A 20,583-nucleotide genomic window follows, 5' to 3' on the forward strand; every position below is an offset into this window, starting at 1 on the left:
CACCCTAATCAATAGTTGGTAATGTGCCAACGATTTAGATAAATTTCGGGGTGTTAAGTGCACCAAAACTATACTTTATGGTGTTGAAGCTAATGTTAACCAAAACAAATGTAAATTAAGTGGTAGTTTTGTACATAAATCAATAATTTTGCTCAATTTTTATGATATTTTGTAATAAAATCAATAAGTGTGGGTTCGTACATAATGAAAAAAAAAATTATTTTTTTTTACAATATGATTGGTTGATTAAAATTGAATATTAAAAACTAGTTAAAGTTTGAGGTGTTGGGTGCACTCAAACTATGCTTTTATGGGATTGAAAGTTTAAAACTAATTTTGTAAATTTTTTTTTTTGGTGCTCACGAGGGGCAAAGCCCCGAAAAAGGAAAAACACAAACAAAAACAACTACGGAGGAACTAACCATGGCAAAGCCACACCTACTACATCATCATGCAAAATACGCCCTAAAGCTAAAGGGGGGAATTGAATCAATTCTAAAGAATTGTTCTGCAAGATTCCTTGATTGGCTAACCAATCCGCAGCTCTGTTTGTCTCTCGATAAATGTAGTGAACCTCAACTTGCCAATTATTCCCTTCTAGCAAATGCCTGCATCTTGTGATTATGTGGATACATTCACTATTATCGTTGCTAGCAGTATTCAGAGCTTTGACTAGAGTCTGAGTGTCCAACTAAACTTGAACCTTAGCAGCCTGCATACGAATAGCTAGTTCCAGCCCATATTCAAGGGCTTTTGCTTCAGCCATGAAGGCGTTGCATGCTCTAAGCTTAAGTGAGAAACCATGAGCTAGCTTGCCATTATGATCCCTGAGTAAACCACCCCCTCCCGCCATACTAGGGGCACCCTTCGCAGCCCCATCTGTGTTGAGGGCTAGACATCCAAAGGGAGGAGTTATCCATTTAATATAAGCCTTCTGTCTCAATCTTCTGCTTGAGTTCCCATTGTCACTGTCGTCACTTAAAATCCTCCAAGTTTCTTCGAATTTGGCAAGAAGGATTTGATTTGTATCAATCGGAATATCCTGAGTATTACCAAAGGCAACACTGTTTCGCCACCTCCAAAGCCACCAGATCACGATAGCAAAATAGGTAGGCCAAATTTCAGGGGATAAATCGTTTCAAGCTTGGACTTTAATGTTGCGCACTATCCATTGCTGAAGTGATCCATCACGAAAGCAAGGGAATTTCGCTGGGCCTCCAACACTCCTCCAAACTTCTCTAACATGGCTTTACAATCTTTAAAGACATGAAGCGTTGTTTCCTCAAGATTACCACATAATTTACACCAAGGATCATCAGCAATATTTTGCTTAAAACGATTAACATTGGTCATGATTCGATCATGCATCACCAACCAGAGGAAAACTTTTATTCGTTGTTGTACACGAAGTTTCCACACTAAATCCCAACTGCCGTCATTGGATTGTTCAGTCAGATCTCCTCGAATGATACTTAAGGCATACTTGATAGAAAATTTACCTTAGAGGAATTTCCCCAGTATGGAAGATCACCAATTGACGAGTCAACTTTCAAGGAATGAGCAACAATTTCCTGGACTATAAAAGGGGGTAACAAATCCGCAAATAATTATATTCCCACTTCCATCCTAAATTACAGTCCCACATATCAGCTACCATGGCACCTTCACTTTCTGAGGGAATATCAGCAGCAGCAAGCGATCTCAGAGTGCAATTAGTCGCCCATTTGTGATCCCAAAACAAAGTAGTATCACCTCGGTTGACAACCACTCTTGCACCTTCACCAATTACTTTAGCATTCTCAGTGATGCCTTTCCATACATTAGACATTTTTTTTATTGTGTTTCGAACATGTCTAAATCACACCTACCCTTACAATACTTAGCTCTTAAAACTCTAGCCCATAAAGAATTTGGCTCTGTATGAAGTCGCCACCCAAGTTTAGTAAAAAAAGCCGCATTCGTTTCCCTTGCATCACGAATACCAATTCCCCCTTCCTTTCTTGGCAGTTTCAAAGTCTCCCTAGAAATCAAATGTATTTTCCTCTTCTCCTCGGTTCCACCCCAAATAAATCATCTAGTGCGTTTATCAATGTCATCACAAATTGATTTTGGGATTTTAGCGGACTGCATAGCATATGAACTCATCGTCGAGATCGTTGATTTAGCAAGGGTAAGACGTCCAGCCAACAAAAAATATTTCGTTTTCCAACCGGAAAGCTTTCTATCAATTTTTTCACATAAATAAGCAAATGTGTCCCTGGTAATCCTGCTTGTAAGAGTAGGCATGCCCAAATAAACACCAAGATCATCTGTTGCCTCAATATTTAAGGCCCCTGCTGATTTCTGAAGCATGGACCAAATCAAGATTTTGAGAAAAATAGACTTGGGATTTCGCAAGGCTGATCCTCTGCCCTGATGCACCACCAAACCTCTTCAAACAGCTAGTAATAACATGGGCTTGCTCAACTGTAGCTTCGGCAAATAATATGATATCATCAGCAAAACATAAGTTGGAGAGTTTAGGACCATTTCTACTAGCATACATAGGCTGCCAGTTATTAGCTATGATCGACTCTTCAATTATTTGATTTAACCTCTCCTTACATAGGACAAAAATATATGGAGACAACAGATCACCTTGACGAATGCCACACCCCGGCTTAAATGCTTGAGTAGGCTCACCATTCCACAGAACTTGCATTGAAGCGGTTGTAATACATTCCATGATCACATCAGTCAATAGGCATGGAAATCGAATTTCAAGAAGGTTATCTCGAATAAAATCTCACCTCAATCTATCATAAGCTTTTTCAAAATCAATCTTAATATCTATTAAACCTTTCTTGCCTTGCTTATTTTTCATGGTATGGATCACCTCTGGAACTATGACTATATTGTCAGTAATTTGACGCCCCGGAACAAAACTAGTTTGATTGCTAAAAGTCAAGTGAGGCATCATTGGTTTGATTCGGTTCACAATAGCTTTAGTGATCACTTTATACACAACATTGCAAAGTCCTATTGGTCTAAATTGGGTTGCAAGTTCGGGATTATCGACCTTAGGAATAAGTACAATAAAGGTATCATTAAGGTTATTAGGAATACCTTTGCCAGCAAGAACATCCAGCACCACTTTATAGACATTAGGAGCCACAAGATCCCTATGTTTTTTATAAAACAGAGCTTGGAAACCATCCAGTGTAATACCTCGTATTTTTATACGTATTTTATTTAAAATAAGTATTTTGAGAAGTATTTAATTGAATTTAAATGTTTTATTTAAAGTATTTTATTTATTTATTTTAATAAATTGGAAATATTTTATAAAAGGAAAGTTTATTTAATTAACTATTTTAATTAAGTTGGGGTTTAGTTTAGGAAAGTTTATTTTAGTAAAGTTTTATTAGGGATGGGATTAGGAAAATTAAAAAGAGAAAGTTTAGGGAGAAGGGTTGTAGAGAAGGGGTATAAATATCCCACGTATGAGGCAAATCAAACTTTGCCCAGAGTGGAGAAAACCCAAGGTAAACTTCTCTCTCCTTTTCCTTATTTTCTTTTTTTTCTTTCTCCTTTCTCCCCTTCCCTTTCTTTTTTTTTTCGGCCACCCCCCACCACCACTGCCAGCCACCGGCAGCAGGTGGCTGCCGCAGCCAGCAGCACCAGCCGCCGGCAGCAGGCGGCCACCGGCGCCGGCAGCCGCCGTGGTGGCTGCCACCTTCTTTCTCTCTCCCTTTTTCGAATATATAAAAAAAAAATTTATTAACTTTTGTTTTAAAAATCAATTTAATCCTATATCTAAATATTAATTATGGGTTTTGTGATTTGATTTTGATGTTTGATTAAAAGTTTTTATGTTTATTAATTTTCAGATTATGTTTTTAATTAAAAAGCCCCAATTTTTGAAACCCTAGGTTCTTGATTTATAAATTATTGAAGGATTATGATATATAATGGTGTAAACCTTTGATTAAAGTGTTTTAAGACTACAGCAAGATTTAATTAAAATAAAGTGCTGGAAATTTTGGTAAAGCATTAGAAATCAAGTTTCTTTAAGGAATTTTAATTACCCATTAATTGAGATTTAATTATGATGTTTTAAATATAATTTCAGCTTATTTTAAATAAATTATGAGGGGTTTTATAATAGTATATATTGCTGGAAATTTGTGTAGAGTGAGTTTTAATATTCTTTTATGATTTTAAATTGTAGGAGACTTTGAAGTGAGTGATTTCTATTAATTGTGGCGATATTAAGATCGTATTCAAGGTACGTTCGCGTACTTAGCATAATTACATTGATGTAGTAGCATGCTAAAGGTGTTTAATTGATTTCAAGTAGTATCATGCTAGGTTTGGATTGGAAATTATGATTTGGATGTTATTGGTGATTGGATTGTGAAGCATGATTTATTTGTGATGGATTATTGAATGGAAAATAATAGCTTGGAATATTATTTATGAACCACATATTTATTTATGGCATGATAGAGAGCATGTTTAATTAAATTAAATGTTTAATTTGGTTTGGAATATTAAAAAGGAATTTTATTATGGTTCATATAATTTTTATTGATGCTTTATGCATGAGGAAAGGAGCTATATAAGTGTTTATGTACACGAGGAATAAATTGTATGTTGGTGCCTTAGTGCATTTAAGGTGTTTTTAACACCGAGGGATAGGATTTGTGGCGCTTTATGCGTTTAAGGTGTCATTGGCACCGAGGTAGAATTAAAAAGGGTTCAACATTAAATGTTATGTGATCACTAATTATTCAAGAATTAAATTGATGTATTTGATTGTTTGAATAATTATTGTTGATTGAATGATTATGGTTCGAGAGTCATCACCAAGTTTAATAATCGGTAAATAACGTAAAGTGAAAGAGATTACGCACCAAAACTCTTGGAACGTATATACCTTGAGTATGAACATATGGGGGGAGTTATGGGGTTTTATATTTAACCATAACTTCTAATGGAGTACAGGACGTTGTATATTCCTTTTTATTATTATTACGCGCAGGAATTCCGCCACCTATGTGTGGTTTTTGATGCTGGCACGGTTAGCTCCCGTGTCAGTAACCTCAATTTACTGGGGGAGGCTAGGGGGAAACCCGTTCCATGCGTAATCAATGCTAAATAAATTATTAGTGTCTAGTGAGAATTTTTATTGAGTGTTGTATGCTTGGAAAACAGGTGCAACAAGGTAAGTCGTGTGTTGATAGGAATTTGTATGCTAGTGTGTTAATTACGCTTATGTACTCAGCTTTGCTGATTGTGTGTTTGTGTGTTTGTTGGCCTTGTCTTTATCTTGGCCCTATGATGACCCATTTATAATGGAGAGTAGTGGAAATAGGTAGAGATAAGCTTTTCAGGTGTTGAAGCATATTCATGAATGGGCATGAGTGAAGAGCGTATCATGCTAGTTTCCATAAGTTTATGATGTGTTTATCGCTTTAATTATTTATGATAATATTATTATGCGTGACTAACGAAAAGGTTTTGAATTTGGTTTGGTTTTAATAAGGGCCTATAATGGTTCCAAGTTGTAGGTTGATTTTATTTTACTTCGTTTGACTTTGGTTTGACTTTACTTTCGTTGATTTACTTTTTAAGTTGACTTGTTTTGAAAGGGTTTGAAATTAGTCTTCCGCTGTGTGTCTTTGATAGTTGCCTTAGCCGTTATCACGGTGGCGGTAATATCTTAGATATTCCTAATTAAAGTTTTAAACAGAGCAAAACAGGTATTTTAAAATAAAGGAATTTCTAGGGTGTTACATCCAGCCCCGGTGCTTTCATAGCTCCCATCTCGTTGATGACTTTGTTAATTTCGGACCTTACAAAAGGACGAGCAAGGTAGTCCCAATCCCTCTGCGTGAATTCGGGAAAAATATCCGAGGGAAGATTTCCAATTTCATCACCACCTTCATCCGTAGATAAATTGGTGAAATAAGCCACGATATTATCTTGCACATCCACTTTGTCATAGAGCCAATTTCCTTCCGGACTTTCTTTGATGGCAGAAATTTTATTTCTCCATCTACGAGTGATGGTACTGAGATTAAAAAATGTTGTATTTTGGTCCCCTTCTCGAATCCAATTGACTCTAGATTTTTGGTACCAAAGGATTTCCTCTTGCTCCAACACTTCATCTAATTCCTTCCGCAACTTAGCCTCGAGTTTTATCAAATCCAACACTTCATCAAAGCCAAGCTTCGTTGAACACCAGTAATTTTGGCTAACAAAGTTCGTTTTTTTTAAATATTATGGAATATATTCTTATTCCAATCCTGAAGGTCATGCGTAATTTTGGATAAATGAGGCACAAGGGGGGCATCTTTATCTCACTTTTCTTCAATAAATCCCCGAAATTGCTCATGAGTGAGCCATGCTGCTTGAAATTTAAAGGGCTTATTGATTGAGGAAATTGGCGCAAATCCATTAGGGGATATGAGTAGGGGGCAGTGATCCGATTGAATGGCGGGGAGATTTTTTCCAACAGCATTTGCAAAGCGAAGAGACCATTCACCATAACATAATGCTCTATCCAACCCTGCACTCTTCCGTGAAACAACCGAATTACCTCGAGACCAAGTGTAGCTTGGACCACTAAATTCAACTTCAATAAGATTCATCTCTTCAACCCACTCGTTAAATCTGGAAAAACGCCAAGAGGTTTTAGAGCAACTAGAGCTGCGTTCATGAACAAACCTAGTATCATTAAAATCCCCCGCCAACATCCACGGTTTATTAGGGGAATTAGCAAAAATTTTAAATTCATTCCAAAGGTCAGCCCGGTTGCTGGGATTCGGGCTAGCGTTGTAATACTCCGTATTTTTAATTAATTAATTAGTATTCTCTTAAAAAAGGGTATTTTAGTAATTTAATTTACTATTTGAATTTTAGAGCCAAAATGGTATTTGAATTTTAGCGCCAAAAGTATTTTAAAACTCAATAATTATTTTGGATTTTGGATAAGATTTATTATCCATTTATTTTATTTAAAAGCCGAATTATTTATATATATATTTCGTATATTTTAATTAAATAAAATTATATTTTATTATTTAATTAAAAGAGCCGAATTTCCTAAATAATTAACTAGGAATTTTTGGATTTTCTTGGTAAAGAAAATCTGATTTCCTTAGTGAAATTAAATAGTGAATAATTGGTATTTTCCTAATTAATTATATACAAAATATATTATTTGCGCAATCATTTTTAATCCTTAAAATCTAGCAAATATTTCCCTAAACTATAAGTGGAGGTCCGAAAATATGAGCATAGATATGCTCAATATTTTCGGCCACCATTTGCTAAATTTGGGTTAATTATTTTGTTAGTTTTGTATTTTAATTATCTTCCTCAAATTCCTTATTTCCTTAATTCCTATTTTCCATCTCACAAAGATTTGATCATCTTATTTTCCTACTTTATACCTTCCTTGATTATTCTCCAAGTAATCTCTTTTGCTATATTATATTTCATGACAACACACCTTCCTTAAATTAATTATTCTTAGTCACCTTAATATTTAACTTTCCATAATTCTTTAACTCTCTTCTCCAAGTAATTTCCTTAATTCTTTTTACCATAATTCTTCCTACATTCTCCTACCATAATTCTTTCATTCATGAGCCTATAATACCCCTCCATACTTCTCATATTCTTCACACCAAAACTCAATTCTCTTCTTCTCTCTTATTCTTCTTTTCCCTAAACCTTTTCATACTTTTCTTCTCCTCTTTTCATACAAATATTATCCCGTATATCTTTGAAGCCAGTTTTCGGGCACTTCTGGTCAGTTTTTGGGTTATTAATGTTTCACGGAAGATTGTTCCTCTCAAAAAATCCTTGAGGTTAGGCCCAAGAATCACCCAATTCGGAGTTATATTGAAGGAGTTATGACCTCTGCAAGTTCTACCTATTCTTTCCAACGAAAATTCAATTCTCTTTAATCCTATTCCTCTATCTTCTTCATGGTTAGTTTTCTAAAATATAAATACCTATTTCAAAGCTATAATTTTATATTAAAGTATTATTTTAAAAGAGTTTTATAGTCCATGCACATTAGATTTGAGTTTATGTTGTGATAACCTTATGGTTATGTTATTTGCAAGGTGTATTCGTGATTGAACTTTGAAAGTGCGAAGTGTTGATTGATATTCGGAATCAAGGTACATTTAGGTGGCTAGATACCTTTGAAAGTGATTGGTTTGAATAACATGTTTTTAATGATTTTATGATGATTGAATTATGATTTATGAAATAAATTATGTTTGGAGGTATTGATTTTAATATATTTGTTTTTGTAACACCCCCAAATCTCCCTCTACGGAAATACCAGTATAATACGTATAATTATACCGTAGAGATAGACTTGGGCGTATTACCGCCGCGTGATTACGCAAGGCTACTCAAAATACTTAACTCAATAACAAAACTTGTAGCGGAAACTGAACTTTCTTTTATTAATACTTATAAAAATAGTAACATTGTTATGAGTACTCAAAATAAAGACACAAGACCAACACTTCCTAATCTAGGTGAAACCATTCCCGGAACTCCATATGCTCAATTATTGACTCCACCTGAAAATAGTTAACACTGCTTACCATTACGGTAAACAGGGCGAATCAAAACAAATAAGAAATACGGATTAGCAAAATATGCTAAGTACGATAAGTGCAAGATAATGTAAACTCAATTTATTTGCAAACATGCTTTTAAAAATCAATTCTAATAATTAATCCAATAATTTCAAACTCATTATTCCAAAATCGATTCCAATGATTCAATATTCAAAATAATAGTTAATAAAACCAATTCCTTTATTAAGAACCAATTCCTTTTAATCCAATTTCTCACCCAAGTGTGCACACCCCCCCAAGCTAGTCTCCTTATATTACAAGGATATTCTTGAGGAAAGACCCAGTCATACAAAGTCCAAGGACTTATCAATAAACCAAATCTGCATAGTGGGATTACCAACATACTTATAAAACATTAATAATAATAATTCAATGGTTCAATAAATCCTTTTAATATCCAATAAATTCCAATATAATTCAAACTCCTTTTTAATAATTCCACATACTTTCAAAATCAAAACCTTTTAAATAGATATTTGAGAATAAAATCTCATATTAATAACTTTTCAAAATCAATAACTCTTCCTTGAAAAAAATCTTTTATTTAATTCAACAAACCTTTTACAATCAAATCCTTTATTTAAACATGATAAGTAATCCAAACCATTCAAAACATGATTTAAAAATCAATCATTCAAAATACTTTTATTAAAATCAATACCTTCAAACATAATTTATTTCAAAATCATAATTCAAATCAATTTAATTCAATCACCAATCAAATCATGTAAAACATGTTATTCAAACCAATCACTTTCAAAGGTATCTAGCCACCTAAACGTACCTTGATCCTTGCTAGAAAAACCACACAAAAAGAACCTCAAGAACCTTGATTTTGAATATCAATCAACACTTCGCACTTTCAAAGTTCAATCACGAATACACCTTGCAAATAACATAACCATAAGGTTATCACAACATAAACTCAAATCTAATGTGCATGGACTATAAAAATCTTTTAAAATAATACTTTAATATAAAAATAATAGCTTTGAAATAGGTATTCGTATTTTAGAAAACTAACCATGAAGAATATAAAAGAACAGGATTAAAGAGAATTGAATTTTCGTTGGAAAGAATAGGCAGACCTTGCAGAGGTCATAACTCCTTCAATATAACTCCGAATTGGGTGATTCTTAAGCCTAACCTCAAGGATTTTTTGAGAGGAACAATCTTTTGTGAAACATTAATACCCCAAAAACATATCAGAAGTTCCCGAAAACTGGCTTCAAAGGTATACGGGATAATATTTGTATGAAAAGAGGAGAAGAAAAGTATGAAAAGGTTTAGGGAAAAGAAGAAGAAGAGAGAAGAAGAGAATTGGGTTTTTGGTGTGAAGAATATGAGAGGTATGAAGGGGTATTTATAAGCTAGCTCATGCAAGAATTATAGCAAGAGAATGTAGGAAGAATTATGGCAAATAGGGTTTAAGAGATTACTTGGAGAAGTGAGTAAAAGAATTAAGGAAACTTTGGATATTAAGGTGATTGTGTATACTTGAATATGGAAGGTATGTATGTCATGAAAAATAATAAGGAAATTAGAATTACTTGGGGAATAATTAAGAAGAATGAATGGCAAGAAAATATGACGATTAGATATTAAAAAAAATGGAGAATTAGAATTAAGGAAAATAAGAGATTTTGGGAGAGAATTAAAAATATAATTTACCAAAATAAGTCACCCAAAAATCCATCATGGTGGCTTTAGATATTTAGGGAATTAATTTGATAGTTTTAAGGAATTAAAAATAATTGTGTAAATAATATTTATTGTATAAAATAATTAATTAATAAAATTCCAATTATTCACTAAATAAAATAACTAAGAAAATCAGATTTTCTACACATAAAAAATCCGAAAATCATAGTTAATAATTTAGGAATTTTCGGCCCTTTTAAATAAATAATAAAATATAATTTTGTTTAATTAAAATATCCGAAATATATATAAATAATTCGGTTTTTAAAATAAAATAAATGGATATAAATCTTATCCAAAATCCAAAAATAATAATTGAGTTTTAAAATAATTTTGGTGCCAAAATTCAATTATAATTTTGGCTCCAAAATCCAAATAGTAAAATAAATTACTAAAATACCCTTTTTAAGAGAATACTAATTAATTAATTAATTAGAAATTTGTTTCAAAAATACGGGGTATTACAGTTTTAATAAAAGTATTTTGAATGATTGAGTTTTAAATCGTGTTTTGAATGATTCGAATTACTTATCATGTTTAAATAAAGGAATTGATTTGAAAAGTTTGTTGAATTAAATAAAAGGGTTTTCAAAGGAAGAGTTATTGATTTTGAAAAGTTATTAATATGAGATTTTATTCTCAAGTATTTATTAAAAGGTTGATTTTGAAAGCATGATTTAATTGGATAAAAAGGAGTTTTGATTTAACATATTATAAACGTTTATTTTATTTAAGGAGGAATTATTATTGAATTAAAGCTTTACAAGCATGTTAGTAATCCCACTATGCGGATTTGGTTTGATAAGGCCTTGGACTTTGTATGACTGGGTCTTTCCTCAAGAATAGCCTTGTAATATAAGGAGACTAGCTTGGGGGGTGTGCACGCTTGGGTGAGGAATTGGATTTAAAAGGAATTGGATTATTAAAGGAATTGGTTTTATTAATTATTTTGATTATTGAATCATTGGAATTGATTTTGGAATAATGAGTTTGGAATTATTGGATTAATTATTGGAATTGGTTTTGAAAGCATGTTTGCAAATAAATTGAGTTTACATTATCTTGCACTTATCGTACTTAGCACGTTTTGCTAATCTGTATTTCCTATTTGTTTTGGTTCGCCCTGTTTACCGTAATGGTAAGCAGTGTTGACTATTTTCAGGTGGAGTCATGAATGAGTATATGGGAGTCCCGGGATTTGCTTCACCTAGTTTAGGAATGTTGGTCTCGTCTTTATTTTAAGTACTCATAACAATGTTACTATTTTTATAAGTACTAATAAAAGAAATTTGAGTTTCCGCTGCAAGTTTTGTTATTGAGTTAAGTATCTTGAGTAGCCTTGCGTAATCACGCGGCGGTAACACTCCTAAGTCTATCTCTACGATATAATTATACGTATTATACTAGTATTTCCGTAGAGGGAGATTTGGGGGTGTTACAAGCGTAGACATCTATAAAGTACCAAGAGGCACCTCCAACTCTTTTGATATCCATAGTAATATACTGTCCATGCTTGATGATTGGTTCAATAGAGACAAGGTCGGGTTTCCAGTACACCCAAATTCCCTTGCTAAACCCTTGTGCGTCTACTCTTGTGTGACCAGGATAGCCAATGATGGAGGCTATTTTCTCTGCTTGCTTACCACCCATATGGGTCTCAACTAGTGCAATAACATTAGGGTGATTGCTACGAACTACTTCTTTGAGAGCATTAAAAAAGGATCGATTTCCTGCACCTTGTACGTTCCACACCATACAAGAAATTGGTGTACAATCTGGAGCCAAATTTGGTATTGTGTCTTCCATTAAAACAGGTATAGAAGGTAAGGAATTTGTGTAGGCTTGAGAAATCAATCTTATCACGCGATTAATTTCATTGGGAATGCACAAGGTCATTATTAACTCCATCAGCTCCGGGTATGGTTCCACCCAAGACTCGAGACGAACTTCCATCACATGTGTTAAAGGGTCTGCTGTGTTCATGTAAGGGACTTCCATCGGTTGTCCCACAAATAGGGTCTTCTCGAGAGGTATGCGCAAGAGAATGACATTCGAAGGTAGAGGGAATGGCTGGAGATTCATTGATGATTGCCTTGTTCGAGTCAACTGCTATGGCTTCTTTTTGTGCTTCTGTGGACTATTGTGAGGTAAAATTAAGAGCTTCTAAACCTTGATTTTCCTTTCCTTGGTTAGTATTACTAATTATATTCTGTGGGGTAAACTTAGAAAAATCAAAATTGGTAACTTGTTTGAGGGGGGTGCTAATAACAGGGTTTTTGTTAAAAGTCTTGGCAGAATTTTTTTTTTATTATTATTTTTTATTGAGATCCCGTGCTTTTGTCTTGGCTAGATTTACCAAAATTAAAAGGGGAATCTTTATGGATGGGAATAAATGGGATATGAGACTGATCTTCCAAGTTAATAATATTCCTTTGTGCATCCAAATTGGTTAAAATGAGATATAGTCAAATCTTTAATTGCTTTATCACCTACCTGTAAATTAGCTTCCAAAAAATTATCTTTTTGCAAATTAGCATTTGAAATATCTCCTTCCATATCTTGATCCGCTAAAATAGCAAATCTTGAGTTATTCCCAGTAACTTTCGTTGCACTACTAACAGTTTCCTTTGGAGCAGGCTGACCAAAGATTTTGGGCATATTCTGACCATCTTTGTTGGCAACCATAGTAGGCTTTTCTATCCTCGGAGATTTTTTCCGGACAAGTTTCTTAACCAGCATCCAAGAGCCATAATTTTCCACTTCTTCTGGCCTTGGAGCGGGGTCAACATGCTTCAATTGCACTTGATCAATAACAGAATTAATCTGATCAACAACCACTTGTGGTACCTGGTTTTTAGTGGACAAATTAGTCTTAAGAGGTTCCACTTGAGTCTGATAAGACTTTTAATTAAAAACTTAGAGTCGCCACCTTATTCTTAACCGATTAAGGACGGATTGTAAAACAGTCAATTTTTAAGAAATAATACTAAAAAACTAACTGCTAACTTCATAAAAAGAAAACTTTAAGGCATAGTCTTGGGTTCAGGATTTAGGTTAAGAGAATTGAACGTCTGAAACTCGTCTTCTCTTCCGTTCTAAAGAACGTTCTAAAGAATGGGCTCTTACTAATGCATTGTTTAAAGTCAAGTTTTAAGGCATGTTAGTCACATAAAATGATATAATAATTAATATAAGGTAGGTTTGAGCACCAAAGTTGCACTACGTACCGATCATAGCGGGATTTGAATCCACTCACGGATCAAAACCTTCGTAGTTCGGACAAATGTCGTGTTTTATATAATCAATTCCATTGGGTTTTTAATTTGGGCAGTTGACATAAACGTCATTTTTGTAAGTGGGATTTTAGTGATTTTTGACGGATTCACTCATAAAAGTAAAATGAACCACCTTGGTTGAGGAAAATCATCTTGATTAGTGATTACCAAAAATGTCTTTTGAACAAGAGAATTCAACAAATGCTTCCCAATTGACGACTTTTTAGTGGGTCAAGGTATTTTTTGGAGTGAAATTGTAAGGGTTTACTATGTAATCTCACTTTAAGTTTAAAATCACTCAAGGATAGTTTTTGTAAGGTTTTAAGGGTTATGTGTTTAGGCTTAAGGAATTGGCCAAATAAAACACGACACCTGTCAAGGCCTTACTTTCAAATAAAAGGGAACAATAAACTATTTAATCATATCCGATTGTTAATTAATCCATCGGGCAATTATAATGGGATCCGGACTTATTTTTATGGAGATGGATAATTGTTACAACCTTATACAACTAAATAATTAATCTTAGCCTCATGTTTGGAAATGAGGCCATAACCTTATACAACTAAATAGTCATAACTTTGCATATATAAATATGCAAAGCTATGACTCATTCTTGTGATACAAAATGGTTTGAAATAAGAAGGTTCACAAAATTATAAAAAACTTTATCTCTGAAGTCGTCTTAAAATAAAGTCAAAGTTTCTTAAAATATCATTTATTTCCGATGTCATCTTAATATAAGATTAAGTTTCCTCAAAAACAATCATTTAAGAACAAAAATTAAAGTTTATTAAAACTCTTATTGCTAAAGTCATCTCTAGATTAAAGTTCCTTAAAACTCTTTTATTTCGAAAGTCATCTTTAGATTAAATTAAGACATCATAATAATAATAAAAAAAAATAATTAAAGTTCCATAAGTTAAAATTACATGTAATAGTGTAATATAGATTTCATACCATTAGTTTCTTAAAAAATAAGTTAATTCAATTTTTTAAAAGAAGGTAATTAGAAAAACGGCCTTTTTCTTGTTTTAGATATATTGAAAAAAAAAATCATTAAAAATCATAAAAAAAATCAAAAAAAATTATTGTGAGATATGGTTGGAAAGATATTGAAAAATTCTATCACTTGAGATAAAGAAATGGAACCGTTTCTGGGCGTTAGGGTTGTTTCATTTACCATCTTTAGGACGTGGTAAGTTACACTTTATCCTTGAACATCCTTTACATAAACTATTAATTCCTTAGGTTTTTAGACTCACTTAAAAAGAAAATTATTCTTAATATATATCTTAGAGAAACACAAGAATGTATTAATCCTCTATATTTTTAATGCATTAGAAAGAGATGAAATGCAAAATGCAACTGCCCCTTCTTTTATAACCTATCACCTCACCAATAGGCTTGGCTTTCTAATATGGAGTAATGAAAGATTTAGGGCTAATTTAGCACCTAATGTCGTCATTACTCCTATTGGTAACATCACATGGAAACAAACACAATAGTTAGCATAATAATAATAATTAAGGAAATTAAGAAAGGAATAAGGATAATACCTTGAGCTAGATGTAGCTATTTTTTGGATAACCCCTTTTACTTATCAAGGATTAAAAGATGATAACTCCTTAATTAAAGTGAAATAAGAGAGACTAATTGATATTTTTTGGAACTTTTGAGATATTAAAAGAAATTAGTGCAAAATAAAGCTAATGAACCTTTTTTTTTATTTTTTGATTAAGGAAAATAAACTTGAAAAATAAAACTAAATCTTGAGAGATAAACTTTTTTTTGGTTTTAATATAGACTAGGAATACTGAAGCAATTAAACTATTTTTTTTTAACAAGGATAATAAAGAAAAATAATACTTGAACTTGAAATATATATTTTTTTGTGGTTTTTTTTATAGGAATTAAAGATAATAACAACAATAAAATAAAAATGACGACTTAATTAGATGATGCTGAAGCTAATAACTTAAAAATAAAGCTAAATTAGAGTGATTTTAACTAAAGCAAAAGATTAGAGGAGAATTTCTTAGAGAGAATTTTTTAGAGAGAGAATTAGTAAGAAATTTTGGTGTGTTAAAATGAGAAAATTAGGGAGGTATTTATAGGAAAATAAAGGGGTTAATTTGTAAATAAATTAAAATAAATAAAAGGTAACTCAAGGATTTAACTGGTAAACATCAAGATTTTGGTAATAATGAAGATCTTGATATTAAATTCTTTTATTTTTTTATGTAACAAACTAATAAATCAGTTTTACAACACTTAAACTGATAAAATAAAGAAAACCGTAACTAAATCATACTCTAATAATGCTACATAAAAAAAATGTTCTAAAACACCACGACATTACAAAATGAAAAATGTATATAACTAAGTCACGTCAAAACTCAAAAATACTTACGTGGTTTACGTATGACAGAGTACCTAACCCTACTAAGTGATTATTATACTCACCAAGCTACTAAAACAACACTTATAAAATAAATAACTCCCAAGATGTCAGCTCTGAAAGTTACTCAAAGACATAAGGTTACAATACTTGTAGGGTCAGACAAAATATCTTCATAGCTTATATATAAAAATAAAAGTTAACCTTTGCTCTTATTAGACAATACACATAAATTTACCAAAGAACATCTGACCATACAACGAAATCTTATACGCACGAGCATTACAAACAATGATCCTTACTAAAAAAGTATAAAGTGAGGTAAATTATATAAAGTCATGAATTGACATGGTCAAAGTAAAAAAAAAAAAAAAAAAAAAAAAAAAAAAAAAAAAAAAAAAAAAAAAAAAACCTATGTGAAACCACACAACACAAAGTTGACATGATTAAGAGTAAAAATCATTCCCTTAACCGGGCAACCTTAAAAAAGTATAAACCTTTAAACTATCTTACCCTAAAACACAAATTTATATTTATTACGGTGGTATTATTTCACTGTTGACGATGACAAGATATACAAAATTAGATAAAAACAACAGAACAGCGAAAAAACAGGTATCTAAGTTCATGTTGACGACATAACTAATCATAATGGTGAATAGTGTTTTAAATAGTGTCAAATAGTGTTTGAATAGTAGTATGCAATATGTGATGCGTACGAAATCTAGCTATTTCAATTACCGTCAAATAAATATTGATACAATTGGTCCAAATTCAAAATTTATCGAATCCAATGTTAACCCTGGGGAAAAAAGGTAGCATTATTTCACTATTGACAATTGTTCATCTAAATTGACGAAAGGATACAAAAACTAGACCGAAATAAGCAAGTCATAAAAAAAAAAAAAAAAGAAAAGTAAAATAAAAAAAACAAAAGGAAAAAAACGAAACAACAAAAAAAGAAACAAAAAGAATGTCAGAACCATAACTTCTTCCAACCAAAGACAACGAAATGTAAATGATCAGGCGCAGGCGCAAGATCCAAAATGTACGCTACCGCATACAGTAAAACATAACCAAAAGCGAAATAATTGCTCTACTATATTTACTGAAATACAGATAGTATTATTCTAATGTACGCAAAACATTCCTACATTCTAATTATCAAGTTTCCACTACACCGCAAATCGCTCACGTCCATACATCTATTATGTTAGAAAGTTACTGGTATAATTGGCCCGAATTTAAACTCATCGGATCCAATATAAATATATATATATATATATATATATATATATATATATATATATATATATATATATATATATATATTAGTAGTATCTTAGTTCATGGCTTATAGTGGTAAAAAAAATGTACATTCAAGAAGGTCCCTTTAGTGCTATGGCGGGTAGTACCTTTTTAGGTGTGGTAAACTTTGTTGTAGGAAAGGGAATATTTGTCATTTCCCTACCTTGGTTGGGCATAAGTTTTTGGAGTAGTGGACTTTATAGGTAAGTTGGCCAAATAATAGAGTATTGCACAAATTGTAAAAATCACTAGATAAAATAAAAAAGTAATCTAACACTCTAAGTGAACATACCAATATACTTAATATACTTTAAAGGGTTAAACAATACTTGTTTATAACGAAAATAACATATTCCCCCGACGAGACAAAAAATATCGTACTTTTATACTATACGATTGTTATACGTATACAAAAAAATACGGTATAAAATATCCACTTTTTACTATAAAAAGAAGATTACCCTTATCCAAATCTCCATTCATCACTTATTTCTTATCTTCTTTTATCTCCCTCCTCCCCCGAAAAACCAAACAAAAACACCATTAATTTCAGCCACCATGTTTCAAGACAACCAGGAAGGTCAGCTAGTCTTCTCCTTCGAGGAAGACATGAGGATGATACAGGTGTACTTTATTTACATTGTGAGGCTAGTGGTCCTCCTAATGATATGGCTGCATTAATTTACTCGCTAATCCACAAGTGAAGCCCGAATTACTTAGGAGTAGCAAGGTAAAAATACATATGGTGTTAGTTGTACTTCAAAGTTTTGTAATTTAGTAGTTTAGAAGTACAAATTGTAACATGTATTTTGGAAATTATGAAATAAAATCATTTTATTGCTCGTTTTTTTTATCGTTTTAAATGGTTTTTTTAAAAAAATAGTTATTAAGTTATAAAAAATGTTTTAGCATATACTTACCACGTAATTAAAAAAACAAGAAGCAAAATAATGATAATTGTTGTAAAAATAACAATTATAATGATAAAAATAATAAAGAATAATATTAATGGTATTATAAATAATAATAATAATAATAATAATAATAATAATAATAAGATCAAAATTTGGTATCTACACTACTGCATCATTAGCATGATTAGAAGCACATTGATCTTCGACATGTCCTAGTTTACCACATTTATAACATATCATTTTAATCCCCTCATATTGAAAACTCCAAACTTTTCCTTTAAGCCAAAACTTTGATAACAAAGGTTTTGACAAATCGATCTCCACACTCAGCCTGGTGAATTGTCCTCTTTCAGCACAGGTAGTAGATTTATCTACCCTGACTACTTTCCCTATTTTAGCACCAATCTTTTTTAAGAGCTCCTTGTCAAAGTATTCAACCGAGAGATTCGGAATACAAACCGAAGCATTGAGCACATTAATAGAGGCCTCTTCAGGGATGAAGTTAGGCGTCCACTTCCTAATGGTGAGGTACTTATCATCAATTATCCACGGACCTTGAGTAAGCACATAGTTATACTGAACCTAGCAATGAAGTATTTGCAGCCTATGTCAGTAAGGATTAACTCACCCTTCAATTGCCATTTCCTTTTTAAATGCTTCATTAAGCCCATGTAACCCATACTACCATCAAACATTCTGATGATTAATGTGTGTTTTCAGGGCTTGCGCATGTTCCTTTTCTCCTTCTTTGTAAGTTGGATGACAAGACACCGTTCAGAATCTTCTATCCCCTCAGGAGCTTCATCGTCATCAGAAACATCAAGATCATCATCCAGGTCAATCTGATTCTCATTAATTCCTTGCGCAGACAAATGGGTATCCTTGAGCAAGTCTCTCAAGGATTTTGGAGGGATCCCAAGAACCCCTTCCAGGGTACGAGAGTCCCCTGCTGTTTGCCCAGCCTGAGAAATGGAAGGCGCATCAGAATTCTTAACATTATCCACGTCCATGGATGAATTAATAATAGGGTTATCCAGGAACCCCTTCCAGGGTACGAGAGTCCCCTGCTGTTTGCCCAGCCTGAGAAATGGAAGGCGCATCAGAATTCTTAACATTATCCACGTCCATGGATGAATTAATAATAGGGTTATCCTTGTTAAAGATCAGATGAGTGATTTTTCTTTTAGGTTTCTTATGATCTATTCAACTAATTGAGCAATTCCTTAGAGTTTGGAGGATTTTTGGAGAGCGCTCATTTTTTCTAATTTTTTTTTTTATTGTTTTTAATATTATTTACAAAATTAGTTAAAAAAAACTAATTTTGTAAATAATAAAAATACATAAGTGGCAATTTCATAAATAAACCAATAATTTTACTTAGTTATTATGAAATTTTTGTAATTAAATCAATAACACTATGCTTTTATGGGATTGAAAGTTTGAAACTAATTTTGTAAATAATAAAAATACATAAGTGGAAATTTCATAAATAAACCAATATTTTTACTTAGTTACTATGACATGTTTGTAATTAAATCAATAAATGTGGATCCATATTGTACTATTTAAAAACATTGGTTTAAAAATTCCCTAGATATTGTCCACGTAGGATTAGTATTGAGCTTTAATTTTTTTCTTCTTTTGGTTTAGCTTAAAACCGCTATCACCATTAGCAGTTTAGAAAGGAGTCCACACCTAAGACTTAACTAATAACATGTCTCTTTGCGTCATTGGTTAATTACAAGTCTTAGCTAAAGCAAGAAATTAAAAGAGGACGCAAAAAGACCAGTTATTAGTTAAGTGAGGTCTCTGTTCTAAAACGGCTAATGGTACAGTAATAGTGGTTTAAGAAAAGAGACCGCACCTAACTAATAGTTGGTCTCTTTGCGTCCTTGGTTAATTCACAAGTCTTGAAAAGAGAGCGCTGGCAATTATACTGACAAATTCAAAGAGACTGTCTTTCAATAAAAACAAGTCTCTTTGACTTTAATTGAAAAAAATTGCAAAACCACTAACGTCGTTAATGGTTTTAAACTGAACCGAAAAAACAATCCTGTGGGGACGGTATTTTGGGAATTTGTTTTTAAAACGAAGCATAATAGGAATTTATTTTTATTTCAACAATATTAAGGGAAATCGTTTTGTAATAAATAATATTTGATTTTTTTTTTTTTTTTACAATGTGGCCAATATGATTGATTGACTGATTAAAAATTAAAATTGAATATTAAAAACGAGAGTAGTGATTTATTTTGAATAATATATATTGAATGAAAAAGGGTAAAGTTGTCAAAAAGTACTCCGTATATGGTTTTTGTTTTTACTACACTTGG

General features: G+C 32.2%; 2 protein-coding genes across 2 annotated transcripts; both read right to left on the minus strand.

Moving 5' to 3' along the window:
- Window positions 1-2,070: 2,070 nt before the first annotated feature.
- Window positions 2,071-2,701, minus strand: LOC145580900 (uncharacterized). Its single transcript, XM_081637984.1, has 2 exons — window positions 2,453-2,701; window positions 2,071-2,343 (listed from the first exon to the last, which is right to left on the minus strand). The coding sequence occupies exons 1-2, from the start codon at window positions 2,699-2,701 to the stop codon at window positions 2,071-2,073; spliced, it is 522 nt and encodes a 173-aa protein (XP_081494110.1).
- An 84-nt stretch (window positions 2,702-2,785) lies between these two features.
- On the minus strand, window positions 2,786-19,365 carry LOC145580901 (uncharacterized). Its single transcript, XM_081637985.1, has 7 exons — window positions 19,015-19,365; window positions 18,419-18,832; window positions 12,846-13,199; window positions 11,815-12,422; window positions 6,349-6,693; window positions 5,837-6,238; window positions 2,786-3,161 (listed from the first exon to the last, which is right to left on the minus strand). Exons 1-7 carry the CDS (start codon window positions 19,363-19,365, stop codon window positions 2,786-2,788), a joined length of 2,850 nt encoding a protein of 949 aa, XP_081494111.1.
- Between the last annotated feature and the right edge of the window lie 1,218 nt (window positions 19,366-20,583).

This window comes from Chenopodium album, chromosome 15 (genome assembly GCF_948465745.1).
Source record: "Chenopodium album chromosome 15, dcCheAlbu1.1, whole genome shotgun sequence".
Lineage (NCBI taxonomy): Eukaryota > Viridiplantae > Streptophyta > Magnoliopsida > Caryophyllales > Amaranthaceae > Chenopodium > Chenopodium album.